General features: G+C 43.1%; 4 protein-coding genes and 2 long non-coding RNA genes across 6 annotated transcripts; 3 read left to right on the top strand and 3 right to left on the bottom strand.

The window, feature by feature from the left end:
* Positions 1–3,782: 3,782 nt before the first annotated feature.
* LOC115675080 (uncharacterized) lies at positions 3,783–5,252 on the top strand. The gene is made up of 2 exons (XR_004005009.2): positions 3,783–4,077; positions 4,217–5,252. It is a non-coding gene; the product is annotated as an uncharacterized LOC115675080 (long non-coding RNA).
* Positions 5,253–5,442: 190 nt separating this feature from the next.
* Positions 5,443–7,685, top strand: LOC130137433 (uncharacterized). The gene is made up of 2 exons (XR_008815875.1): positions 5,443–7,311; positions 7,446–7,685. It is a non-coding gene; the product is annotated as an uncharacterized LOC130137433 (long non-coding RNA).
* Positions 7,686–9,103: 1,418 nt separating this feature from the next.
* On the top strand, positions 9,104–9,547 carry LOC130137316 (extensin-like). Its single transcript, XM_056308102.1, has one exon. It carries the CDS (start codon positions 9,104–9,106, stop codon positions 9,545–9,547), a length of 444 nt encoding a protein of 147 aa, XP_056164077.1.
* A 395-nt stretch (positions 9,548–9,942) lies between these two features.
* Positions 9,943–14,820, bottom strand: LOC115674752 (protein WVD2-like 7). The gene is made up of 10 exons (XM_030597287.2): positions 14,735–14,820; positions 14,460–14,622; positions 13,054–13,713; positions 12,706–12,927; positions 12,497–12,540; positions 12,335–12,418; positions 12,159–12,255; positions 11,995–12,066; positions 11,398–11,508; positions 9,943–10,829 (listed from the first exon to the last, which is right to left on the bottom strand). The coding sequence occupies exons 2-10, from the start codon at positions 14,499–14,501 to the stop codon at positions 10,359–10,361; spliced, it is 1,803 nt and encodes a 600-aa protein (XP_030453147.1). The 5' UTR covers positions 14,502–14,622; positions 14,735–14,820; the 3' UTR covers positions 9,943–10,358.
* Positions 14,821–16,159: 1,339 nt separating this feature from the next.
* LOC115674929 (probable aquaporin NIP-type) lies at positions 16,160–17,972 on the bottom strand. The gene is made up of 4 exons (XM_030597491.2): positions 17,665–17,972; positions 17,367–17,588; positions 16,771–16,968; positions 16,160–16,603 (listed from the first exon to the last, which is right to left on the bottom strand). Exons 1-4 carry the CDS (start codon positions 17,773–17,775, stop codon positions 16,331–16,333), a joined length of 804 nt encoding a protein of 267 aa, XP_030453351.1. The 5' UTR covers positions 17,776–17,972; the 3' UTR covers positions 16,160–16,330.
* Positions 17,973–22,667: 4,695 nt separating this feature from the next.
* LOC130137432 (auxin efflux carrier component 3-like) lies at positions 22,668–25,039 on the bottom strand. Its single transcript, XM_056308732.1, has 2 exons — positions 24,956–25,039; positions 22,668–23,585 (listed from the first exon to the last, which is right to left on the bottom strand). Exons 1-2 carry the CDS (start codon positions 24,989–24,991, stop codon positions 23,232–23,234), a joined length of 390 nt encoding a protein of 129 aa, XP_056164707.1. The 5' UTR covers positions 24,992–25,039; the 3' UTR covers positions 22,668–23,231.
* Positions 25,040–27,987: the final 2,948 nt, after the last annotated feature.

Raw genomic sequence — 27,987 nt, 5'->3', positions numbered from 1 at the left:
TTTAATTGGCAAATCCTAAAAACATATATTATTCAATTGATATAATTAAAAAGTTTAAGACTGAATTAAAGTAAAATGAATTTAAGATTTTTTGGATAATTTTGTGGCAGGAGGGAGAGGACAAAGACTTCATGATTCCGTGAAGTTATTGGCTCTGCCAAATGCCCTCTTAGGATGGTCTTATAAACCTTCCAACTCATGTTGGCGCTACCCAAAACTTTATAAGCTGTCACTTCTTTAACTTTTTGGTCCTAAAAACATCAAAATCGGCAAGCCGAATAAAATTTTATGTGGAGAGAGATAATACCGGTGAGATTGGGGGCACTTCAAACCACCAAAATGCCTTGCAAAGAAGAGAGTCCACCCCTGAGTAGATCTTGTATTAATGTGTTGCTTGGCTTTATTGGCATGATATCACTGGCTACTGAAATATTCTTCTTTATTTCACATTTTTCCATAATAATATACACACATTTTGAAATTAAGAATACTTAATTAAGTGGTTTCATGATACTACATCGTCATGCCATATGATTTAAGTTATGAAAGTTACATGGAATTGCTATATATAAGAGACAAGAAAAAATATTGAATTTTCCTAATTTTTATGAAGCAAAATAAACCCATTTCTGTTAATGTTTCTGGCAATAAACTCACAAACTCATACCCCGAAGCAAGTAACCACATTATGGACAAGGGCTTACATGAACAGACAACAAACACAAAAGGAAATGAGAAAGAAAGATTAAAATCGCTCATTTGAAGGGTTTTTATCCCGTCACTTGTAGGGTTTTTATGATTGCCTAACTGACTCATCCATCGTCTTAAAAATGAGGAAAATTGTCCAAAAAATCATAAATTTATTGTACTTTTTGCTAATTTAGTCCTAAATCTTTTAATCGTGCTAAATTTTTTCTGGTCTAAATTTATACCAATTGAGTCTATCCGGCTAATTTTGGCCGAAAATCGTTGACATAGATAATTTTTAATAATATTTTTATATTTTTTGAATTTTTTCTTTTTTTTTTCTTTTCTTCACTTTTCCTTCATGACTTTTTTCTTTTGTTCCTTTTCTCTTCTCTTCTTTTTTTTTCTTTTCTTTTTTTCCTTTTCTCTTTTCTGGCCTTAGATGAAGGCAGCCCTCCCATGCCGGCCTAGGTTTCCCTCACCTAAGGTCAGCAACCTCCGTCGGCCATTGATGAGGCCCAGGGGAGGGAAAAAGAAAAAAAGAAGAATAAAAAGTAAAGAAGGAAAAATGAAGAAAAGCTAGGGAAAAAAAGGAAAAATGAAAAAATCGAAAAACTATTAAAACATTATTAAAAAATTATCACGTCAGTATCGGCCGTGCCACGTAGGACAGCCAGCATCCATGCCAGCGATTATCGGCCAAAATTGGCCAGATTGACTCAATTGGCACAATTAAAAAGTTTAGGACCAAATTAACAAAAATGTAATAGGTTTATGACTTTTTGGATAAGTTTTTCGGAATCAAATGAATAATGATTATCGCTATGATGCTACGCCTTTCCACCCCGCGATCCAGATCTATCTTTTGATTTAATTCGAAAATGCAAAAATAGAAAATAATACAAAAAAATGCAGTTTTGAAAAACTGTCCCATAGTCTATGGCCTATAGTCTTCCATCCCATAGGTCGGGGGTAAGCTATTTTGATTTAAATGCCTAAATCGTTCTATGAGTCGCCACTAATCATTTCTTATGTCGATTGTAAATTTAAAATTCTAGGCGTTAGGTGAAAGTCAAATCACCCAGAGGTTAACCGATCTACAAAAATAAAATAGATCCGAAGGTTCGATTATGCGTGGAGACGGGTTAGTACGGCCACATCGCCCTTTTGGTGTATAAAATGAAGTGCTATCAGATTTCTTTGTATATACGTGTGTGTATTGTTCTCTTTGGGGTTTTGAAAACTGAAGATGTCCTTATTCACTGCCGGTAAGATTGTTACATCATGAGACGAACAACGACAAGACTACATTGTGTGGGGTGTGCTTCGTGTTCGTTTCAAATGCGCAATGCATTGTAAAGCGAATCAAATTATGGATGAATTTAATCCACCACAAACACGACATCGAGAATAATATAGCAAAGGTAGTCTTGAACCCATGGAACGTGTGGGCATATTCAATCTAAGCGGGTTGAATAAAACAAGTATACGTCCAATGAAAGTCATAATTTCCAGATTGTAGTATGATGTTGACCTTCGAAATTAATACAAAATTTCCTAAATTTGTGGAATCCAAGAAGAGATTTGAGAGAGAGAAAGTCAGAGAGAGAGAGAGCAAATGGCTCCCAAATCTTGGCAACCAACAATATTTTGTCATCTGCTGGTCACGGTAGCTAAAGATATTTTTCTCATATTGCGCTCGTGAGAAGGACTGTTTGATATGATGTTTCCATTTCCCATTCAAGAGGAGATGACCAAAGGGAAACAGAGAGAGAGAGAGGTGTGTTTCGCAAAGAATAATGGTAGATGGGAGTGGGATCATGCGTGGTTGGATGCCATAGGATCCGTTCGTTTTCGTGGTTAAATTCTTTCAGCATTTCAAGAAATCACACCAGAGCACCAGCTAAACTTCACCATCAACTGGCTCCTCCTCTCTGCTGCTTTTCAAACCCTTCTCTTGAGTCTTCCTCTCTCTCTCTCTCTCTCTCTCTCTCTCTCTCTACATGCACGCCAGTAAAAGTTGATGGTAAAATAATGCGTGTGCTCGTCAAAAGCACGAGTTGGGAGCTGGTGTGTTTGTGTTATCGAGGTGGTGCCCTGACATGAATGTCAGTACTTTTTCTGGACATGTCATGATCTAATCCGGTTAAAATAATCTAGATACTAGTAAAGTAATCTCTTGAGTGTCCTCTTCATAGTAGCAACAAATTAACTTCGGTATATAAGCATTTCCATGATGATATAATTTGGAGGAAGTCATGGGCGTGCTTTTGAAGACTATCCCGTGCTCATGTGCGAATAATTTGTACATGCACAAATTCTCTCCACGCGAGTCCATATAATTACTACCTGTGCACTTGGAAATTTTTTTTTAGAACCATATAGCTAGTGTTATAGAATGCCCGGCTGATGATTAGGCAAGACATTTATCACAAAAACAACGTATATGGAAAATTAGACCTTGCACCGCCAGTGTAAAAAAAACTTTACACAAACAGCCTTATCCATCGTTGACTTTAGGGTTTTAAGTACTAACTCTCTCACTAACCATTAAATTCATAATGGATAAGACCGCTTGTATAAAAATAATGTACACTAGCAGTTTATGCTATAATTACTCATTTTTATTTAAAATGGCTTAATAATGTTCGAAATTCCGTACCCATTATGCACAAAGGTTGAGAACATTCCATTACTGGCTGTGCACAACCTAGCGATTCCAAGTAGGAAGTCGCTTGAGATTAGTGACTTTGGATATGAGGTCGCGCTTGAGAGAGAGAGAGAGAGAGAGAGAGAGAGAGAGAGAGAGAGAGAGAGAGGCGATGACGGAGTGGGGAGAGATGGATGACGTAGGTAGTGGTGTTGAGCGGCGAAACAGAGAACGGGTCGATGATGGTGAAAAGAAGGGTTGAAGGGGAAAGAAGAAAAGTAAACAGAAGAAGATAAAAAAGAGAAGAAAGAGAGAAAATAAATAAACTTAGGCCGTCCTAATTCTTAACTGTGCCGATATTTCCTTTCCATCTTTAGAAAAGTAAATTAAAAGATGCCAATAATTTCTCCCCCCCTAAATTGCGCGGACTCCAATCCATAAACAATTGCTTACTTGTTAAATACTCTTTCTAGTTTCATCTGGGCAATAGATATCTCCTAGTTGTAGTAAAGGTTGTTAAGGTTCGTTTGCACATGCTACTTTGTCGTTCACGTATCTACCATCCGTGGGTCAAAGCTTCCTCTTCACTTGCCATGTGAATGGAGTCGGACATTTTTACAGACTACTTGCCTTTGGCTCCTTAGCATATCTCTCTCTCTCTCTATAAAATCAGGCAGGCCCTTCAAATCAAGAACCCACTTCATCAACTGAGTACCCACTTCCACCAAGGAGAGACCCGGGTACTTCGTTTCTTTCTTTTCTCTCAATACATAGATTTCTTTGGTTTAGAAATTAATTATACATGCATATGCTTTTTTGTTTCTTTGGTTTGCTGGTGTCTGAATTCAAAGGTACTAACTATAATTTGAAATTTTACAGATTTCCAAGGTGGAAGAGGAGGTGATTTCATGGACATGCACACACGGGTGAGTGTATTTCCATGCTATTCATGCCAAGTGAGCAGTCTTTTGTTTTTTAACCTTTGCTTCGTTGTCTGTTCGACCTTGAAACTGTTGTTAGGGCTTCGTGAACCCTAGGTAGTTGAGTCTCTGTCTCTCTCTCCGTCTCTAGGAGAGTAGAGAGATCGTGAAAGCATAACGATAACAAACGTCTGTTGGAGCAAGTGTGAGCTCTACAAGCAAAATCACCAGCTGGGTCATTTTGGTTTGTCTTGAAAGTGTCATACAATGGTGCAACCAGAAGTTATTGCGCTACCAAATTAGAGTTACACCTAACACACAAATAGAAAGTATATATGTTATCTTCATAGCGTAAACCAGCCTAACACTTCCTATATTTAACATATGGAACACAGCTGACTTGCGGATGTGTTAAGGTCGACCTAGAAAAGAAAGCGAATTGAGGAAACTTTTAAATCCTAGAGATAAAGAACAAGTATATACAAGTCTCAAGAGTCCTTCTACTTTGTTTGCTTCTCTGCTGGGGAAAAATTCCAGGGGGTGATTTTTGTGAACAAGTACATAGGTATACCATTATCTCAATGCAATTAAGCCTTGATTTTTGTACATACCCCGACCTTCACGTAACAAAGCACAAATTGCTTTTGGGTTCTGTTGAATCTGTTCGTTTGATAGAAAATTAGAAAGTTGGTTGGTGATGATTTTCTCACTGGTTTGCATGTGAATAGGTGATACATCAGTAGGATGATCTCTATATAATAGTAGCAGCCACGACAATTTCTAGGAACTCCTACTTGATCATTATGTCATGATTTACTAAATGAGATTGTTCAACTTATTTAGCATATTTAGAGATCCTTTTGGCTGGAGACTAAAATTATGTCTACTTGAGCTTGAGGGCGTGTTAACTAGTTGAGGCGAGTATTAACATTTGTAGGTTAAGAAGATCTCATCAAAGTGTCCCCGATATATATCATGCAAAACGATAGTTCATATGCCAAGAAAGAAACAAATAGACAACGTTCAATAAGACCTTGATTATTCTGCATTGCGGTTGAACACTTCTGCTGATTAAGTTAAAAGTCAAGTGAATCTTATAGGAAGTTTTTTCTTTTGAATTTTTTTTATTTCAATTTATATAGGGTGAAACATTTGTCTAGACTCACCTTACCAAAAAAAAAACATTTGTCTAGACTCAGATTGTAAAGAGAACAGAGTGAATAGATCACAACAGTAGATGATGATGAATTGTCATGTGATCTACCGTGACTGTCCACAAAATCTAATGGTTGTCATATCACTTCGTCCTCATATCCTGTCCATGCAACTGTTTATCAGTTAGTGTGAAGATCAGGACAAAATCCAGGGTAGGTTGTGTACTAGACATCATGATTTAGAACCTTGAATTATCAAGAATGCGACAATGAATCTGCACCATTAACTCTATAAAGTTAGCTGGACTTAAGACAATCTGTGTCCTAGAGACTTGGAGATTTGACTAAGTAGTAAAAAGTATGACGATGACCAGAAGGTAAACTAACTAAGGGGCCACACACGTGTGTCCATGTGTAAGAAATTGCAGTACAGACGAAAAAGCGTCATTCTCTGGGAAAGACTAGCCAATTGAGGTTAGAACAGAAAGGTCGGTGAACCTGGCGCGAGAACCCACTCTGCCCATTTTTCTGATTTTGGGCATCTCACCTATTTTGGGAGTTTCATCGAGTGATGCATCAAGCAGGTGTATCAAGATAATAAGATTAGAGATGAGAAGTTTTTATATTAATGTGGTATGTGTAATAAACTGAATGCGAATTATGAAAATGATGTCGATCCCACTTGAGTCCATCAAATTTGACGGTCCAAATTCAGTTCAACACATTTATTAAGTTCACCGGATAGTTTCTCAACTAAAGAAAACTCGATTTTGACATATAGGGGGGACTTTTTATTTACCAATATGATATGACCAATAGTTGGACATAAGCTAACCGTCGTTGTACCCTAACATTGTGCACACAAGCCAATGTCTAGGAAATACTTACATATATTAATTGGATAGACTGTGCATTAGGTGAAAAGCCTATATAGGTAGCCTATATATATTGAAGGTTGAGTCAATGGTCGTAACTATATTCAATATACATTTGCCGTTGGTTAGATAAAAGAAAACCCTTATCCCCTATCCTATTGGAGAAGTAAGCACCGAACAAGAAGCACCTACCAGTCTAACCGTACGTTGGTGCTTTGGTAAATCAACTCCTTGGTCAAATAAGTGGTAAAAAAAACAGATTATACTAGCTGCTAACTGGAGATAAAATCTAAAGCCTTAGTAAGGCTGACTCGCATAGTCCAGAGACATAGGTAGGCGTTGCCGACTCCTAAACTACAAAGGACAAGACTTACATTTCATAGTGACAAATGCTAAAAGATGGAGAAAAGATGAGGTACTTTCCTTGTCGTTCCTTGTAAGTCCGAATTTTCGAAGCTAAGCATGCCGGGTTTACGTGATTACAGCGCAAAAGTCTGCAAGTGTAAGGGCTGCGGTCGACTGTTAGGCTCACAAGAAGCTGGTGCACCTAAAAAAAGCATTACCAAACCTTGGTACTGCCTTAAAAAGGAAATTTGCTTGTCTGTCTGTTCCCATGGGTGTCTAAGGAGACTTTGCACATGTATTTCTTGGGATAATACTCAAGGGTAACGTGCATGCGTGAATGTTTGCAAAGAGCCGTCAACTACTTTCCCATGCGCTGCTTAAAGGGTAGCTTTAAAATGGTTAGACGTTGCATGTTAGAGCTAGGCTGGGGCGTCTTAAGGTTAGGGTTTCGCAAATGTAGAGTTTGAAGGTCGAACAGTCAACGAATGTGAGGTTATGAACGGAAGGACTGGTCATTTGGCATGGCATTGCATGGAAGTCAACACCTACTGTCTCTCTCTCTCTCTCGACCATTCTGTCGTCATCGTCACCAGCTGCAAGATCAGCACAAAGCTCGCTTGTTTGAAGACCAGCGTGGAAAGAAACGTGAGAGAGTCATTACGGACTCCGCGGCGATTAAGGTAATAAAACAACCTTGAATTCGAAAGATTTCATTTTCAACGAATGCATTTCGCCTTCATTTCGATACTTGTTCCGACTGTATGTACCAATATAATCACTAGACTGTGGTCTTCATCCATATTTTCTTCTTCAGTTTGGAGGGTGCGAGGAATGAGTAGAAATATGTTGCTTTCCACATGAGCAAGGACAACCTTACCTTATGTTTTCTAAACATTGGAGATCCCACGAGTACATCTTCTCGAGTCCTACTTCATCGACTCATTGCAAAATGCAACATCGGGTCACCTTCAACATCACGTGGCATGTGACCTACAAGTACATATACTAATTGTCATGTTATTTGTTAAAAGCAGAGCTGCAGATTATAGGGAAATTATCAAAAAAAGTTCTAAACTTATTGTAGACGGCCAATTCAGTCTTAAACTTTTTAATTGTGCCAATTTAGTCATGAATCTTTCAATTATGCCAATTTAGCCATAAACCTTTCAATTATGCAAATTTAATCCTAAACTTTTTGACGACTTGTTAATTTAGTCTTTCCGGCTAATTTTGGTTGGAAATTGTTGATGTGGACGTGGGCTGGCCGTCGGCCAAACTCTGTGGCATGGTCGATGCTGACATAAATAATTTTTGCATTTTTTAAAAAAATAATTCATCTTTTTCCTTTTCTTTCCCTTTGGCTTATGGCTAGCGACCGACCACAAGTGAGGGTCGCCCTCACCTAATCTAGCAAGGATGGCCCTCGTCAAAGGTCGTGACGCTCTCGCCAGTCCTCACCTGCGGCGGGTTGTTGGCCCTCGTCAGATTTGGGCTTTAGAAATTCCAATTGCCAACACGCACATTATAAGGCTGGTTGCGGAAACTTTTGCTGACCAAATTTGGCATGGATGGTTCCCCAAAACTTTCCCTTGATGTTCAATTTGGTTCATGAATTTTCTTTCGTCCGGTTTAGTCCCCCAAACTCTTTAAGATCGAGTTGATCAAATCCTCTTTCGTGCATGTAACAGAAAGCAAACATAATCAAGACATTTATGTTATGGAGATCGATCCCATCAGCATCCGACTTGTCCGACGGAACGTCTCTTATAGCTCCACGTCGTCCTGCCTTTCAACAAGGGTACAAAAGAAATCGATTTGCTAGATCTCCATTTGATTTGGTAATAAGCTATGCAATGTCTCTCAATGATTTTCGGTCAAAAATGACATAATGACTATTTTGAGAAATCATCAAAAGGTTTAAAACTTAATAAGCTAGATCTCCTCTCTTATTTGGTCGCTTGATGTCCACGTCATTGTATGAAGAGCAAGGAAAAATGGATTAGGATAACTAATCCTAGTTAAGCTAATTAGTAATCTCCACGTGGGGGAAGCTTTTGCCAAGGATAATGATCGAAGTAACAGCTTGGTTAAAGAAATTCATTACTTGACTTCTACATCTTATCTTAGGACAATTATATATAATAAATAATGCTATACTCAAAGATCGAATGGACCCACATAGGCTGCATATGTCTTATGTATGTACAGCCTCGTACGTTAGGTATCGGTTGTTTATATAGCCGTGTGACTTCACAGATATTCACGACCGTCCCACTGCATGCGGTGCCTATTTTGCGCTGATTGAGGGGGACGCTCGTTGATCAACACATTGGCATAACTTTAAAGAGACGTCCGAAACCACCTTGTTAGATCTTTGTTTTATCGCTCGCCGTCGCGTAATCTTGTACACTCTTCTTCCGGCCTCTTCGTCTTCCTTGAGCTGATTTTCTTAATCATCTATCGCATATTTACATGGCCGATGCTAAACTAGGACAAGCTCTTTTGACCCTGGTCTTGGCTTTCGCGATCCTGAACATCGTTGAGACCACAAGTTCTCAAGGGTCTTGCCCGGACCCATCGTGCACTAGGAATCCGCCGCCCGCATCCGCCGGTAATCCGGCATCACCCTCGGCAGCGATGACCACTCTGACTCAAACGGGATCGTACCCGGGACAGCCCGGCGCTATCTATCCTCCGCCGGTGGGGTACTTCTCTTACAGCCCGCCTCCGCCGAGAGGCAGTTTTTATGCCGCTTCTCCGCCACCCGATCCAATCTTGCCCTACTTCCCTTACTACTACCAGAGGCCTCCCCGGACGAAGACGGAGGAGTCGTCGGCCGCGGGTCTCTGGAGATCGACGGTCATGATTATTGGGGTGGTGGGTAGTTTGGGTCACTGGTGTTGTGGCATTATCTAATGTAAGGCGGTGAAAATGATGTAAAAAACGTAGAGCTGTTTTCATTTGCTTGGTATGTAGCTGTTGGAGAGTACTTCAGGTTCATAATTTTATGTTAAAGAGTCTAGCTAGACAAATAGACAATTAGATAGACGCACAACAGATGCTTATAGTGTATTTTGATGTCTGGAGGAAGGAATGCAACTGAGTTTTCCTTTTTTACCTTTTTCAAATTTCGTGCTTGTTTTTTTGGCTAAGCAAATAAAGCTTATGTTGATGATCGAACATAATACACCAAGAACGAATTAACGAGGTTCATCCTCGATCGACATGTTGTGCATCCTTTCCGTATGCAAGGAGCGAATTACTTTCAAGGGACATGCAAGAAAAGCAGCAATTAGTGGACGAGCAAGATGTTGAACATCAACAGCAGAATGAAATTATTCATTGTTCTCACTTCTCAAGAGGATCATTATACAGACAAGACTCTGCATAAAGATATGTCCCTCGGATTATTCACGAGAAATTATGATTATCCTTCCATATACAGGTATCCATCCGATAATCTATGTTGGAGAGACGAATTTCGCCACATTTCAGTTGCATTTATGGTACATGAACATGCATAAAAAGACATTCTCCGGCCTTGATAGAGAATGAATGTACTCTGATACATGAGCAGACTTGCCTTTTTGGCCATGTAAGATCTACGGGAGCCGGCTTTACCTTATTTTTCTCTACTTCCTCAGCCATCTTCTATTCAAGTGATGTGGAGGCAGATGAGTAGTAATGATACAATGACGAATTTAGGGAAGATTTTACGGAAGTGCTCTCAGGAGGTGACACTGACAGCGACACGGCCCGTCCTGCTCATGCCGACACTTTTAGTATCCTTTCTCATCATTTGATGGTTGTCTCTTTTAACTCCTGCTTTCTGCTTCCCCTCAACTCTCAGGCCTTTCACTGTCTTCGCAGTTGCCGATGCTTTTGATTTCTGCTTATTGGTATTCCCGTCGTCATGTTCTCTTCCCTTTCTTGAAGTTTCATTTGCGGTTACATCTCCTGCAGATTCAGCTTTGTTTGATGATGGTATTGAAGAGACCGCATTCAAGCCCCAGGTCTTGCTGATTGATTTGTGATCCAGCGAGGCTTCAGGTGGATTGGTTGTGTTTGGAGATACACTCGCAGCAACAACTTGGCAATTTCCAGCCTTGGAATGAATTCGGGACCTTGAAGCATCTTGCTTTGGAGAACTGGGACATCTCATAGATGAAATGCTTGACCTGACTTTGGTAGATGAAGCCTAAGACATGGAAAAGCTGCCCTGAATTAGGATGGCTGGTTTATTAAGTAAAACACAACAGAAGTGTAGTAAAAGTATAGAGGAAATTCACTCAAAATGAGGAAAAGGTGAAATTTCGAGATTCATGAAGAGGAGCACATGTGACTTTATACTTTGTTCTTCAAATTCTTATGTTATAAAATGCTTCATAATCAACTGGCTTGTCTGATATAGAAGCACAAATTCTCCTATGACCTTCATGTTAAGATGTTAAATACAATTGGTCTTGGCTGTTTGCTCAGCTTCAAGTTTGAAGTAGGAATTACAAGAAGACGCATTAATAATTTCATTAAGTGGAACTGGCTTTTATGAACCATCATAAGAAGAAGCAGACATGGAAAAGCTTTTCCCTGGTCCAGGTTGCAGAGTACCACGATTAGTGCAGGTAAAGGCTTCAGAAGATAGAAAGCCACTCCAATTCACTAAAAAAATAATTTCACGATAACTAAATTATTTCCCCAAGTGGAACTCACTCTTATCGACCATCATAAAAAGAGGAAAACATGGAAAAGCTATTGTGTTAATGCACCTTGTTGCCATCTGACCCAGATGGCAGAGTTGCGCGATAGAAAGAAGGCATAGGCGTTGCTTTGAAATTAAGGCTCTTCCGGAGTAGCTTGATATCAGCTTGTGTCTCTTCCTGCAATAATAAGAATGACATTGTCTATAGCTACAACAAAGGAAAACTAAGTGCGATAAATCATGCTACCTTTTTTATTACATACAAAGTGGTTTCCAGGCTCTTTGAGCAAAGAGAGATCATATACTATTCAATCAACTAAATCATCATTTATAGAAAAGAATGATACAATAATTGCTTATCAGGACAAGAAATGGTGATTCACGAAATAAAAGTGCAACGATTGTTTCCCTTCTGAATACATCAATCATTTGGTATCCGCCTTGCCTTGCATGACTGAAGTATTCTCAATGAAGATAAATGATATATATTAGAATAAGACTTGTCTCCCAAATTAATACAGGTGGACCATTCCACCATCCAATAAGAGTCTGCCACATCACTTTGTATAAAAATCTTGTAAACCATCCTTGATGTACCTATTATTATTCTTTGGACAATTCAGCATACCTACATAACGAAAAAAATAATAATAATTCAGCATACCTGTGCTTTTGCTTGAACCTCATGTATCTCAGCGTCCTTAGCATGCATCTTTTCGTCCAGCCTCATAAAAAACTAAATCAAGCAAATTGCAAAACCAAATTATCAAGCAGATATACCAACCGTGAATATTACCATTGTACCCCATTCTCATTTCTAACACTTACCTCTTTCCTCCTTTCTGCTCGCTGGTCACTCAGAAAATTAAAACCTTTAGAGGTGGACTTTGTTTCTGGCTTCTGTGACTGAGCGATCTGCTTTAGCCTGTATTTCAGGTCAAGGAAATAAGTCAGAAGATTCGAAGACTGATCTCCTCGAGGAATTCCGAATTTTCTTTTCAGACCTGCTTCTAGTAGAATCTGCGCTCGATTCAAGCTTCATCATTGACATGGATTGAGGTTCAGAAATCTTTTTTCCTCCTCTTTTGCTGTTAGAAATGACAGTATGAGGCCTCTATAGAATGGAAATAATATATCACGTTTCATGTAAAAGAGGCAAGAAGTACCTATTGTCTTCACGCATTGGTTTCATCACCAGCTTTTCCCTTTGCTGAGCATAATTGAGCATGCATCAACAATTAGAAGAACATATTCAGCAAAGAAGAAAGTCAAAGCATTGGACTTTGACATGATTGTTGATGTAATCATGCAAGTCATACTTCTCAATTCAATGCATCAAGTTTGGCATTGTCAGCCATCATAAACCAACCGTTACCTCTGAGTTCGAAGATTTATGTACTAAACGGGAAGCTTGGACTGCAGACAAGGTAGAATCTTTCTGTCTATTTGTTCTCGATGGAGATCCTCTTATCCTTCCACCCAAAGTTTTGTTCAAATCTTTGGATGATTCAGCAGAAATGTTTCTCTTGTCATCAGCCACTGAGAACTGAGACTTAGCTGTGGCCTCGGTGAGCTTAGTTTCTGATGCTGATGCCAACTGAAATGAGGATATAACGACAAATCAGCAACACGAAAGGGAACCAGTACTTAGCTTGGTTATTTTAACACGTTAAAATGCATTACGCGTGACGCAAGAAGCCAATTACATGAAAGCATCCCATACCTTTGGAGAAAGATGAGATGTTTCCGAACAATTCTTTTCAACCATTTGATTAGTCTCGCACTTTATATATGAGTAGATGGCCTCAGAACAATTTTCTGCTTCTCTCTCATCATAGTCAGAACTCAGTTTTGCACCTATCTGTGTCTCAGCGCAACCTATTGGCAAGTCATCATGCCCATCCTCTAAATAAATTGGCATCCCTGCATCATACTCTATAGGAATAAAATCCATGGAAAGATCATCTACTACATCTTTTTCACGGGATGGGAATGACGAAACACCTGGATCTTCTCTTTCACCAGCTCTTACTTTGTACTCTCCACTACACCCTGATCTTGCTGGACTCTCGTCAAAGCGACCAAAATAATCATCCTCGATTGCAAGCTCGAATCCTTCCCTGCTCGTACTATCTGATGTGTCATATTCATCACGCCGATGGTCCCTTCCAGTCTGCGACTCGGATGAACTCTGATGCAGAAGCGGTTTCTTCTTGAAATGGGCTTCGAGTAAAGCTTTCTTCTCGTTCACCGAACCTGGTCTGGAGAATTTCTCAACCTCTTCAAGATACCTGTTGTGCGAGAAAGAAGACCTCCTCTCCCATGCTAAAGGTTCTTTCTCAAACCTCCCAAATGAAATGGAGCCAGAGTGAATTGAATCAGCCTGCCCATAGGAATGAATGCACATTAGAAAGGTTAAAAAGAAAGAGGACCAGTTATCTGCAGGGATGGGATAAAAAGTCAAAGCTAGTACATACTATCATCTTAAAACAGAGATCCTCCTGGTAACCTTCCGCGTTGACAATCTTCCGGAAAATTTATTGGAGATCATTAAGACTCGAATTCTTAAGGAGATAGCTCTCTGTTCATACTCGCTTCCAGATTTGAGAACGAAATTGCCAACAATTTCAGGGAGATGCTACGGGCAAAATCCCAAAGCCAGTGACCCTTTTCACGTCAAGGGTGGAATAGACCATAGAAGAATTCCGAGCTATTAATTCATTCACATTGCTCTAACCTCGCGAAATCGCACTTTTACTCAGTTTCTGAATCCGGTTATTCGGGTAGTAGATAGCACAAACTAACTGGGCAACTATGGATCTATACAATGCTCTGATCCCGCGATCCTAATCGAATAAGAATGGATGCTCGAACAATATCATCTAGTAATCACAGCGGACTTGCGATAACAACTGCAGCACCTTCCTCTTATCGGATCCTCACCGCCGAAATCTCACCCCTCGCATCCCACACACACACACACACACACACGGAGCAGAGTACGAATGACTAGACTACGCGCGAGTAAGCGGAAACTGTTAATATCTAGATCAGGTCACACGGCGTCAAATCCGGCGTCGGATCCTCAGAATTCCCACAGAGAGAGAGAGAGAGAGTCGCAATGCTGACCTGAAAACCAACGCCGAACGTCTCTCCGACTTCTCCAGCCATGGGGAATCCCCCCGGCCAAAACCAACCAGAGCAGAGAGCGCCCCCGGGAACTACTACTACTCCTCAGCCTGCGCGAACGAGCATCGCGATCCGATCAGCATCTCCGCCCGCGTCACTCCCCCTTAACAACGAAAAGAGAGAAAGCATTATGTAGAAGCAGGAGCTGCTGGAGGAGGAGGAGGAGGAGGAGGTGTGCGGCGGAAGCGAAGTCCAGCGGAAGAAACGAATGATACCTGCCGATCACACGCATTCGAGGGGAGCGGCAGGATTGCGCCCGAAGCAAACCGGCGGGGAAGGACTTTGGCCCCGAAGCCGCGCCCGTCCCCTCCCCCGAAGAAGCCGCCTTCGTCCGGAAGGAAGACGCGAACGAAGCGAGAGTTGCAGAGACGAAGACGAAGAAGAAGAAGGAGAAGAAGAAGGAAGACGAGGAAGAGGAGAGGTCAGTTGCTATTATGGGACTGTTGTTGCTTTGATTCAGTGCACCGTCGGAGCTTTTCTTTTCTTTTATTTTTTTTGGGGGGGGGGGGGGGAATCCATCCCGGGTTAAATCTAAATCTGAATCTAATGGATGGAGCGCTCGTGAGAGAGAGAGAGAGAGAGAGAGTCATGTGCGCACTCTTTTGTCTTTATCGTCGTCGTCTGATCACCGATCCCCCCACCGCTCCCCCCTCCATCACGTGGATTCCTAACGTGCTCCTTTTTTTTTTTTTTTTAATAAGTACATTCAAAGTCCTAAAACTTATCACGAAAGTATAATTGAGTTTTAAAACTTTCATAATATATAATTAAATTCTAAAACTTGTTAAAAAAGTCCAATTGAGTCCTAAAACTTATCACGAAAGTCCAAATAAGTCCTAAAACTTATCACAAAAGTGCAATCGAGCCCTAAAACTTTCAAAAAATACAATTAATGGAAGGACTTGATTGAACCAATTTGACAAGTTTTAGGACTTATTTGCACTTTCGCGACAAGTTATAGGACTTGTTTGCACTTTTTGAAAGTTTTAGGACTTGATTGCACTTTCGTGACAAGTTTTAGGACTCTATCGCATTTTCTTGAAAGTTTTAGGACTCGATTGCACTTTCTTGATAAGTTTTAGGACTTCTAGTGTACTTATCCCTTTTTTTTTGGTGTGGGTCCGATCCTGTCGAATTAATAATAATCAGCGATATCAATCCCGGACATTTTCGCGTCGAGTCGAGCCGGTACAATCGAGTCCTGACCCGAGTCATCGAAAGCCTGTAATTGGATACATAGTTTGTTAGGATCGAAAGTCTTTAGGCCGATCTATTTCGAGACGATTCGGACCGGATCGATCCGTTTTGGCACGGCCCGCATGCAAACGAGCCCGGCCAAGAACTGTTTTGCTTCCCGACGGGGTGGACATAAACTCTGTTTTCGCAATTAAATTGAGGGTGCCTTTATTCCGGGGGGGAGGGAAACTACGTGACAGAGGAAAATGCTTTTCCACGGAAATGTTTCCCCCTGTTTTTTCAAGTCGAGAATTCATTTTCCCTATTTTAAGCATGCATGTTTTCCTCGACCGTTAGTGATTTTCCACCGACTAATCATTTTCAGCGAATTAAACACGCGAAAGTCCGAAAAGTCAATGCGCGGGATTTTATTTTTTTTCACTCAAATAAACACGCCCTAAACGTAACATACCGACAAGATAAGTTGCTGGGGCATCAATTCTCTCCGCCACAAAAAAAAAAATCCAAGAAAATTCAACCCCCCCCAAAACAAAGGTACTCTATATTTTCATTCTGTTCTATATATATGCAGCATAAAGACGAGCCTTCGGCAATGGATCCTATTTCCAAAATATTTACACTTCTGACTTGCTCTTCAGAAAAGACCCGCTCTTGGTCAACTCCCCGAGGGACTTATCGGTTGACCTGATCAGATTATACGCGAAGCCACCCAAGATGGTGCCGGCGAACGGCCCGACCACGTACACCCAGAGCCCCTTGTAGACGTGCATCGTGATGGCCGGCCCGATGCTCCTCGCCGGGTTCATGGATGCCCCGGAAACCGGCCCGGCGACGAACACGTTAAGCATGATCGTCATCCCGATCGCGATTCCCGCCAGTTCGCCGGTCTGCACAGGATACGATTGAACACAAGCTTAGCATCCGTGTTGATCCGGCCACTTAAGCATTTAAGCGAATCCGAATGTTTTTCCCTTTCGTTTCCAAAGCTTTCCCGTTGTTCCATCTCTTTTGTGCAGAGAGAAAGAAAATAATTCTCTCGATCGAAATCACTCACCGATCTATTATCCGTCGCGACTCCGGATACGACGAACATCAACAGGAAGGATATGATGATCTCGATCACCAGGGACCGGACATGGGAACCCGTCGGCACGGTCCCGAAGAATGATTGGGTGTCCACATCAAAGAGTAGGTAAAGCGTGCCGCTCGCAAGAATCGATCCCAGCAGTTGTGCCGCAATGTACAAAGGAACCTGCGAGGAGCTCAAACTTTACTACCAACCTTGAAACTATTTATAATAAGCAAAGACCGCATGACTGTGCAACATGACTATCAACTTTGCTTGATCAATCACATTGTTCACATTGCATATCTGCGTTAGACTTGATCTCGAACCCGAAAGCCTAGCCGATGCCAGACGGGTTCAAAGATAGATATGGACGGGGCATGGTGAAGAGCTTCTAGTTACAAAACCGGGCTCGGTTCGGTTGCTCCCCATCTAAACCCGTCCCTAGGTCGACGTGAACACGTTAGGCTTGGCTCGAAAGGCCGGCCTAGTCCGAGCTGGTCGAATGGTTCTCCTTTTAGTATGCATACCAGGGATGGAAAAAGATGGCAAGAATCTGCAAGAGAAAGATGTCAAGAACTCGCCTGCTTGTAAGGGAAATGTCTGAAGAAGGCAAAAGTGACGGTGACCGCAGGGTTGAAATGGGCACCCGAGATATGACCCACCGAATAGATCATGACCATCACGATCAACCCCCAGACCACGCAGATCCCGGGAAACGAGACCGACCCGTATATCTTGTTCACCACCACCGACCCGCACCCTGCAAACATCACGAAGTACGTCCCGACCACCTCGGCAATCACCTGCAGAAGGAGGAAGATGAGAAGCGAGCAGAAAAGAAGAAGAGCGTGCAGGAAAGAAAGCGTGCGTGTTTTTTACCTTCTGGGCGAGGGAGACGACCTCGGGGGAGGAACAGCAGTCCATGCTCAAGTGAGCGTCCGGCGAGACACCGCTCGATTCGCCAATCTCCGTGACCGAAGCTTTCGGCATCGTCTCGTGGATGTTATGTGCGGATCGGATGTTCTTGACAGTCGATTCTCGGGGGGAAAATAAGGAACGAGAGAGGAGAGAATGATTGTGGAGGAGTTTGAACGGGGCCTTGTATTCTACCTGAGAGTGTATAAATGGAGGTCAAAGCAACGGCGGTGTGGATATTGACTATTTTGAGGGCCTTTCTTTAGCCTAAAGATGGAGGAACGGAGGAAGAGGATAGCTTCTATTTATGTTGACGGTAGATCTTCCAAAAGGGGGGGACGTCCTTCTGTTTTTCTTTCTTTTTTAGGAGAAGACACAGATCGCAACGATTTCCTTACGGGGACGAAACCTATCCTGGATTGATTAACATCGGGCCATGAATTACCTCACTAATAGGGTCGACTACTAAAGAGCAGAAGATATTTTGAATGGATCAGGTGCCTAATTTACTTACCCTTGTCGATTTCTCAGTCGATAAGTCGATCTTATATGTGTGGGGTCTTGAATGTCGATTAGTACTCAACCCCTCTCTCTCTCTCTCTCTCTCTCTCTCTCGAAGTAATCTAAGTATTGTTAAAGATCACGGGGTACGCTTTTTAGCTCCGATGATGATTAGACCTGATCAATGGGCGGATTTGGGTACACCCATCTTCATTTTCATAAATCCATCTTTTATCTGGATCTAGCAAAGGGTTGGACCGAGCAGAGTCCATTGAACATGGGCTCGGCCCGATCCACTCCAGTCTTCTCAGGCCCGTCAGCTTTGGTGAGCATTTTCAGCCCAGCCCAACCCAACTTGAGGTCCAGCTGAGCTTTAGCCCGTGAAACATATGGCCCGGAGTTCAGCTCCAACCGAGCACATCGGCGATGTCCGTAACTTGTCACCCACCAATCGTGGCCATCAACTGTCGGGGTTGGATGAAAATAAAGCCCGTGTCATTATCCGCGCAGTCACGTGCCGAGCAAAGAGCGAACTATTCCTTCGCCTTTTTGCCGGTGTCCATATCTCTTTCGCAATTTCTTTCAGGGTAAAGAAACTCACGCCGCGACTCCATGGTCCCTCGACGCTGCTGGTCCATGCTTCTCTCGGCTTTTGCCGGTGGTTCACCGTACATCTCTCTGTGGCATTGATGGGAGATGCATCAGTTTATTCTCCCATCTGAATCATGCAGGACTCTTAAATATATATGCTTCTAGTTCTAGTGCAGAAGGTCCAATCATGTTGCAAGGGGTACTAATGCTGCCCCTATTGACAGAGAAGTCATGGACAAATTTGGTACGAACATAACTCTGAGATCTGTTCATGGACAAATTGCGCGACAGAGAAGTCATCGAATTACAAAACCGACTATATTAAGGTAGGAAGGCATTTCGAGTAGAAAAAAAAGGGTGCGTGGCGTGTTGGTGCCGGACCACTCTTCGTGAGCACGACCCGGGAACAATTCCCGAGAGACGACAAGACGTTAGCCGACCGTGGGCCGACCTCCGGGTTCGAGGGGGCAAGAAAGCAAGATAGAAGAGCCGAGAAGAAAACTTAATGTCAAAAAAAAGCCGGGGTCTCCATCCGCTTGTACTTTTTTTTTTTTATCCGCTTGTACTTCAAAAGAGGAAAAAGCCTAAAGGAATCGATCAAATAGGAGAAAGTCCTGAAAAGAAAACACACGCATCCTCAGTTTTCGTCAAGGTCCCAACCCCCATGCACATGCAACGTTTGGTTCCGATCACTGTTTTTGACCAGATGGAAAAAGAGAGAGAAAAATCCCCACATCACATGAGTCCATAACCAAGGGACAATCGATCACGGACCCATCGAACGCCCTTGTCGAAGCGAAAGCGTGCCCGCCCGAACATCCGAAATTCGAAAATTTCCCGACCCGTCGATGTCACGCGACGAAACGATAGTCGGATAAGAATTTTTCGCACCCCCCCTTCATGCGTGATTGCTAGATGGACACAAAACGACGTGAAATTTTCCATGCTTCCGAAGTAGATGGGTCAGATAGATTCCGGGTCAAATCGGGAGACCCCCAGTTTGGCTTCTAGCTTGTGCGTCAAAGGAGGAAGATGGAGTCGCTGTCGCTCGCTCCTGCACGACGACGACACAGTACAGTCAAATTTTACGGTTGTTTCGTCACGACCTTGACATCTTTGACCAACCGGGGGTATGGTTTGATTGACCCCGCTTACGTTGTTGCTAATCAAGAAAACAGTTCTCTCCTCCTCCTCCTCCTCCACCACTTGATCGACACCGCCCAAAAAGGTCGGTCGTCCCCTCTCGCCACGTGTCGATTCCGGAGTGGTCAAATGGCCATCTCGGTCGAATCGTGTGGGGGGAGCTCTCTTTTGCTCCCAATCAGTCACGGCAGTGGAGAGAACGTGAGGAGAACATGGCATTCGATTCCCTAATTGCATGCATTTTCCTAAAATATGATAATTAATTAATGAAAAGTATTTTTACTATCGAACTACAGTTTATATTCAAACATTTTAGGTTTGCGAGTGATATGCCATGTTAAATGCATGGGAAGGAACTGTGTACATTTATAAAGACTGATCGAACTGAAATTTCGATATCCTGTGATGTAAAAAAAAAAAAAACATAAAAAAGGCCTTTTTGCGTGGTTTGGGATTCGAAGAAGGTTGGGGACCTTGCCTTTTATTTCAAGATCCGGCATGAGGGAATGTCGGTTCTTCGATTTTTGATGTGAAGAGTGCTTCTTTTGCTTTATGGCCATAATTTAAATTTTCATTCAAACATTCCAAAAAATTACGAAAAAAAACGAAATCCCCATTTACGTGTTGAAATTCAAATCTCGGGCCTTTTGGATAACGAAAATTACAATAAGCGAACATAAATCTTTTATAAACGGAAAATTAAATGGGAAAAAAGTAATTCCAGACATATCCCAAAATCACGAGCTTTGTAAGATTAATCTCTTTTCAGAAGAATGGAAAGGAAAGAATAAGAATGTCACCAGAAAATTTACCGAAAAATAAATTAAGATATGCCATAATAATTGGATTAACTGAAACCTAGTATATATTTATATTATCACAATACACAAATTTTTATCTCGAAAATTGTCTTCCCCCACTTTTCCTTTGAAGAGAGCATATATATAAAACAAAAAATAGGTCCTGTTTTTTCAGCACGAAGCAAGTCTATCTTGCGCGAAATTCACCGCCCTCAAACACCACCTTTTCGAAAGAGGCGGTGGGGTAGGCTAGCCGGCCGAATCAAAAGCGGAAAAAGCAGAAGAAAAGCACGCTTCCCCTTTCCTTTCTTTTGACTCCTGGAGCCTTTGTAAAAGCTTTTCATCATACTTCCCTATCATTAAGCTTCTCATGAAAGCCTTTCCAAAACTTCCCCCAAGTCTTTGTCAAATAATTTCTGCCAGGACAGATATCCCGAGCCCCCACCGGGATGCGTTTCGGTACGTTCTCGTAAAAGCAACTTTTAAAATAAGGTAAAACTGAGAAAGAGGGAGAAGGGGCCGGGAGGGCAAGCACGGCAGGATTCGACGGGCGGCGTCGGCCAGAGGCGATCTTGCAGATCCGAGGAGTGGCGAGACAACAAAAGGTGGGGCAAGGCGATGCCGAGGTCTGAGACCCTAGGCGACAGGCGCCGATCAGATCTGAGCTTTACTTGAGCACTTGCGTCAATGCCCTTGTCTGTCGGTAAAATTTGAGATTTATATAGCTTGATGAGGGCAAAATTGAAAGAAAGGACATTTATCAAATCCATGAAGAAGCATCTTCATAATGCTAAAAACCCAAAACAGGTCCTGAGGTGTCTTAAATAGCGAGCGACGTACACAGAACCACAAATCAGAAAGACCGATCACCGTCGATAACTGCGACAATCCAATCAAATGCATCGATGGGGCAATAAAGAAGACAAACCAAAGAGAGAGGAGCGAGCCAAATTCCTCGTTCATCTTCTTCGTTTATTCAATGGAGGAAACTTTAGGAATCGGAATAACATAAAGAAAGCATATCGCATCTAGAACCTCCTTCCACTCCCTAATGTCTCCATTAAACAAAGTCTAACCTATAGCTAGGTCTCTGTTTTTTCTTTAATGGAGACAATGATCCTATTCTACAGGGATTAAGGTTTGGATTGCAATCTCTATAGCTCTAAACACTTCGGATTATTGAGGAACAAAACTTCTCTTTGTCGCTCAATTGTTTTCCCATGAAAATCCTCGCAAGTGCTTCCCGAATCGACCCATTTGTCGACCATGAGATCGTGAAATATGCTTCGATTGACTCCTTTTGCGACTTTGTCGGCAGGGAATAATCTAGGAGGATGCTTTGTAATTCGAGAAGAATGTAATAGACAAGCGCGATTGGCAGGTCTATCAGCATCCCGTATATGATCCCGCGAAAAAAAGTTTTTGCATGATTTGAAAAGAACATCAGGTGCTCGGCCGCAATGGAAAAGAAAGAATATTTGATGCGTTCAATGTCTTTGAAAAGTTCAATGGTTTTAGGACTGTTACGCGGTGCTGAGAATGGTTGGATGAACATTGTACTCCTTCGCGAACACGAATGGGACAACTATTCCTTGTGGAAGTGCCGCCTGTTATCATTTGACGATCGTGAGAAATCATTTTCGCGTGAATTGATCTCATGACGGTGCGTTGAACGGGAATTGAGTGCGAGATCTCGCGCTTCTAGATGCGCAAAACCCTGTTCTTTGAATTCCTCGATAGATCGATGAGGGGGGTCAGAAACACACTCCGGTCGGGCCGGCTCATGGGTCTCCGGGGTAGGGTTTGGTTTGGTTTGGTTTGGTTTGGTTTGGGTGGTGGCCACAGAATATATGGCTGTGCACTGTGAGCTGCTGTTTGCAGAACTACTCCCACTTAATGTTCCAAAAAATGGAGAGAGAGAGAGAAAAGAAGTGGAAGAAGAGAGTGCGATTCATTAAAGGTCAATGTCCCACACACATGCTTTCACACAACCTAAACATGGGCCAAGACAGTAGAGGAGGAACAATCATTGTTTCTCTCGATCGTGAACTATTCTCTCTGTCGTGGCTAATCAAATGGAGACGAGTTTGGTTCAGTGAATGATCTGGTTGCGGAACGGCCAAGACATCATTCAATTTGCTGAAGTTATGTATCAATATGGCCGAGAATATGCCCAGGAAAAAAGTACCAAACAAAGAATGTTGATGGAGATATCTAAGAGAGAAGAAGATAAATGAAAGAAAGACTCACCTAAGCTGCACATGGCCATTCCCAGCCCAGCATCGGACAGTGTGGAGATTGACTCGAAAGTCCCATCTCTCTTCAATCATACAACAGTATCCGTCTACAGCACCGACGTGCTAAAAGATAAATCATAGTACTTCCATACGATGACTATGTTAATGTGTATTATGAATTTTCTATGTAGGTCTAGTGATTTATTACCGATTAGTGTGATGAATTGGCGATTTTAATCATCCTGGGACGACAAGAAAATCATCGCGAAAATATAATCCAGGAGTAGACATTGGATAATTCGGTATGTACTAACCGGAAGGCAATCAAGGACCATGCGAGGCCGACGAGGCTTGAGTAGGTGTTGGGGTTCCTAATCAGCTTCCTCCACACCATGATCAAGATCAGGCAGTGGTCATCACGCTCATCGACGGCATCTGCTGGTTGTTTCCCGGCGTCGCTGTACCCCGACTCTCCGGTGGTGGAGCTCGGGCCGAGCTTTGTTGGGCCGTGCGGGCCCCACCGCCTCCTCTTTGATTCCCTGGTCCCTCTCATCTTCTTTGCCCACAAAGTTGAACTGATTTTGCCCCGTAAATCCCACTGTTTCCGGACCACCTTGCACCCAAAAAACAAAGCTCAGAAAATCGGATAAGATTGAGGTGTCTCATCAAAGAAGTCTTGGAAGGGAAACTATGAAAAGACGTCTAATAATTATCTAATGACAATAACTCCATTGCGGAAAATTTAAAGGTACTGGAAAATGACAATATTATTTAATATTTAATTGAAATTTAAAAATGAATTGGAAATTATCGTTGGTAAAAGGAAAATCATATTTTTTTCTAAATAGACATATAGCAATCGAGTGCTAATGACTTGTGCGTGGATAGTTGGGGAACCACGCTAGAGGCCCCGGCTCCTGGGCACAAGCACCAATCACAAGTCCACGGAAGCTAGGCCAAAAAACTCAGTGCTCGTGATCGGCTCCTAGGCACCTCGGCCCTAGTCCATAGAGGTTAGACTCGAGGTGTAGGTGCCCGTGCCCGATGCCTTGGTGCTCGTAATTGGATCCAGGACCGAGCATTGGCACTGGGGTCCTTGAGCCCGGCCTATGGATCCCCAAGATCTCGGCACCTAGGTAGATCGAGGTTGAGCCTTAGAACCTAGCGCCCGAGTCCACAGAGGCCGGGCTTGAAGACCCCAGTGCCCGTGCTTGGGCCTAGTCGCCAAGGTCCTCGACTCGCCCCTGATGGATTCGGGCACGAGCATTAGAGACCCGGGTATAAGCACCAGGGTTTCGGGCCCAACATGGATGGACTCGGGCCTGAGCGTCGAGGACCTAGGCACGGGGGCCAGGGACCCTGGCCCGGCCATGATAAACCTGAGGCCGAGCACTGAGGACCTAGGGGACGGCACTAGGGTCTCGAGCTTGGCCTCGATGACTCGGGCTTGGCCTCGATGGACGTGGGCTTGCCCTCAATGGACCTCGGTAGACCCGACCCCGGCCCCAGCCTCTAGACCCGTGTCCACTGCCAAAGGCCTAGGAACGATCGTTGGGGTTCCTATGCACAAGCACGTAGTTTCTAGGCCAAATGCTGACATCTTATTTCCAATTTTTTAAAAAGGCATGAGATTTCCATTGACACTTTTTCTAGGTAATTTTTTTTTTGTCTGTCCTATTCTAACTCTCAACTCACTCTCAGAATTTTGTCCTGCCTCTTTGCAGAGCGTGGGAGTCGAAACCTACATTTAAAACTAAACGTCCCAACTCCTAATCCCCCTAAAAAGGTAGGGAATCGAACTCCTCACCTCTCCCTTCCCAAGTACGAAGGGTGGCTACTGGAGCAAACTCCAATGGTTATTTTTCTAGGCAATTTAAATGTCAAAAAATGAGAAAAATATTTTCCACAAAACAAATGGAATTAACTCTGGATTAATTTGATGGTGGAAAAGGGTTGAGTCGTTAGACTAGAATATATATATACTTTTGGTTTCGCCATTAGGCTAGTAATTGTTGGCATCTATCATCCGGATCTCCTAGACGCATTGATCGAACGGTCCGAAATGATGATCCGGAGCCCCAAAACCCCTACCGCTAAACACGCCACGCCCACCCACTTCTGTTGCTGGTGAAGCGCCGGAGCTCCTCATGAATATGTGGAGGGTCGAGCCACGAAAGGACCGGACCAAGTGCACATCAGAGGGTCCAAAGTTGGACCCCCCTCGGAGTCAATTCATGTTGTGAGCTCAGGCTGTAGATCTCCACTCCGGTGAGGTTCGAAGGCCTTGGCATCATCCCTAAGAACAAGCCACTGCCAGGCCCTAGGCTGAAGGACTGCCTCGACGCGTTCGGCTTCCTCACGGTGACGTGTAGCTTCCTGCCATTGTCAACCTCCGGTATGGGCCTCGAGGAGGTCCCGACTGTCGAGCGAGATAGACGTCCGGCTCGACATTGAACGACACTATGGACGCTGCAGTCTCGGGGAACTGCTCCAGGATGATGAGGATCTTTGCACCCTGTAACGACGCACTGCAGCACGACGAAGCGGTGAAGCGGAGAGGTTCATGGCAAACGAGTTGTTGGTGGAGATGAAGTGGAAGGAGAGGAGCGGGACGGCAAAGGTGGCAACGCGGCAGTCAATGCCGCAACATTGGTCTGAGGAGAAGATCCTCGACCACTGCACAGAGTCGTAGGTCAGGGTCACCGCCGCGTACGGCGGCGCCACCATGGCCGGCACCAAGTAAAGTACAAAATGGAGGCCCGATGCTAGAGAATGAAGCCACATTAAGAGAGACAGTAACCATCATCCCATTTTATACTGTGGATCGGCGACACGACACATCATTTTTCTTGATGCTCAAATCATAGTTTTATTCGATCAACCTAATAATTTGAGGATCTCAAATCATAATTTGAGGAGGGAGCGCGAGTTCTCAGAGTGCAAAGGCGTAGGCGTCGGAGGCGGCACGTCTGGGAGAAGAGAGAAGTTGGGAGCGCGAGCGCGTAGAGGAGCGTCGGCATCGGCGTTGGCATCGGCGTCGGCGTCGTCGGCGGAGGCGGAGGCGCCGGCGTCGGAAGAATCGGAGGGAGCGCCAAGTTCTGAGCCGGGAGGAGAGAGAGGGGTTGGGGCGCGCGAGTCTGAGAGATGAGAGGAGAGAGGCGCTATATTTTCAAAATATTGGAGGTCTGACCGGGTGGGGCCCGTGCGACACGTGTCGCACGCTGGGATACTCGTTTTTTGCCACGGTGGAATACGAGTCCTACCTAATATTTTCTCTAGAGTCTGGGTCAAGAAAGTTAAATAGAAGAGTCAAAAGAAAGGTCACGTCAAAAAACAAAAAACCGGGTCCATCCATTTGTGCTAATAATAAGGAAAGAAACGAAGGGACTCGATTGATCGAATAGATTACCATGCACACGCGACTTTTGGTTTCGATCACTCACGTGAGTCCATAACCGAGGGACGTGTGATCATGGACCCGACGATGCTTTTGTCAAAGCGAAAGCGTGTCAACCTGAAATTTGAAAATTTCCCGACTTATCGATGTTGCGCGACGAAAAGGTAATTGGATAAGAATTTTTTGGACAGTCAAATTGGGAGGAATCTTGCCAGGTCGTTCAAACGCGAGGGACCGACACCTTTGACTTTGGAGATCGCTTGCGAGGATGCATGACAAGGAAATCCCAATTTGGTTTCTAGCAAGTGCGTCAATGGAGGAAGCGAGTCGTTGTTGCTCACCCCTACACGACACGGTCAAGTTTTGCAAGATTTGTACAACCTTCACATCTATTTTGACCCGCTTATGTTATCACTAATCAAAGATAGTCTCTCTGTTATTCGCTCCACTTGATCGATATGTTAGTGGTCTGCCCTAAGAATCAATCAAGGTTGATACTCTAATATTAGTTGTGGATTAGGTTGTGTCGGAAAACCGATCTTCACTATACTTAGGTAGTCATAATGTCTTGCTAGAGACCGCTTATGACTTGTGGGCCAAAAGAGTTTTGGGCACATTGCTAATGTTTAGTGAACCTACAGGGTCGCACACAATAGCGAACGGACTTAATATTGTCTATGCGCCTTGAACTATTTAAGAAGTAGATTTTAATTTATTCTCCTATTTAAATTATCTATGCGGTCATGCGCGTTATGAGATAACGATTAAACGTACGATTGAAGGTGGACGGTTTGGCGAGCCCAAATAGCCCGGCCCACTTCTTTTAATTCCGCTAGATAATGAGGCTGTATAAATAGATAGAGAATCGTTCTCTGTCTAGGGTTTTTCGATAGAGTATCGAAAATCAAAAGGCGTTCAAGAAAAAGGAACTTCAAGATCTTTCGCTAGCACGTGGATCGTTGGAGAATTCCGTTCGTGTGTGTGGATACCGGTAGAGGCGCAACACTTGGGGCGTTCATCCAGACACAATCAGTTGCTGATTTATCTTCGATCTGCAAAAGGTACGTATCGAAATTCCTTTTCGATTTCAATATACACATGAATCCTGTCTAGGGTTCTATATTCCGCTGCGTTGTTTTTCGTTGATGAACCCTTCACGATACCCACCAAAAGAGCCGGTCCTCGTCATCACGTGTCGACTTCAGAGTGGTTAGATAGCAATCTAGGTCGAATCATGTCGAGGCCTCTCTTTTTCCTCGAGAGAATTACTGAATCGGTCATGAATCTATTATACGGATGCCAATTCAATCTTAAACCTTTTCGATTTTATCAATTTAGTCCTATACCTTTATGGGAAATTCTAAGATAATCCTTTTTGTCAATTCTCTTTGGAAATCGTTGACATAGGCGGTCCGGTCATCGTCGGCCATCCTACTTGATACACCGTTATGTCAGTAATTTTATGCGAAAATTTGGCCTGAAGGATTACATTGGAATTACGTGCAAAGATTTATAATTTAATTGACAAAATTGAAAAGTTTAAAACTGAATTGGCATTCGTACAATAGGTTTATGATTGATCGGACAATTCCCCTTTTTTGTTCCGATCAGTTGCAAC

This window comes from Syzygium oleosum, unplaced genomic scaffold (genome assembly GCF_021117445.2).
Source record: "Syzygium oleosum isolate NSW1041296 unplaced genomic scaffold, Sole_v2.1 Sole_v2.02, whole genome shotgun sequence".
Lineage (NCBI taxonomy): Eukaryota > Viridiplantae > Streptophyta > Magnoliopsida > Myrtales > Myrtaceae > Syzygium > Syzygium oleosum.
This window is presented reverse-complemented; position numbering and strand designations above follow the sequence as displayed.

Coding starts and splice junctions, on each gene's coding strand:
- LOC130137316 (XM_056308102.1), top strand. CDS start 9,104: ATGGCCGATGCTAAACTAGGACAAGCTCTTTTGACCCTGGTCTTGGCT.
- LOC115674929 (XM_030597491.2), bottom strand. CDS start 17,775: ATGCCGAAAGCTTCGGTCACGGAGATTGGCGAATCGAGCGGTGTCTCG. Junction 17,589..17,664: donor TCGTCTCCCTCGCCCAGAAG/GTAAAAAACACG, acceptor CTCCTTCTGCAG/GTGATTGCCGAGGTGGTCGG. Junction 16,604..16,770: donor TCGCGACGGATAATAGATCG/GTGAGTGATTTC, acceptor TATCCTGTGCAG/ACCGGCGAACTGGCGGGAAT.
- LOC115674752 (XM_030597287.2), bottom strand. CDS start 14,501: ATGGCTGGAGAAGTCGGAGAGACGTTCGGCGTTGGTTTTCAG. Junction 12,419..12,496: donor CCAATGCGTGAAGACAATAG/GTACTTCTTGCC, acceptor CATTTCTAACAG/CAAAAGAGGAGGAAAAAAGA. Junction 12,256..12,334: donor GCAGATTCTACTAGAAGCAG/GTCTGAAAAGAA, acceptor CCTGAAATACAG/GCTAAAGCAGATCGCTCAGT.
- LOC130137432 (XM_056308732.1), bottom strand. CDS start 24,991: ATGCCAACAATTACTAGCCTAATGGCGAAACCAAAA. Junction 23,586..24,955: donor GCCTAATGGCGAAACCAAAA/GTATATATATAT, acceptor TTTGGGTGCAAG/GTGGTCCGGAAACAGTGGGA.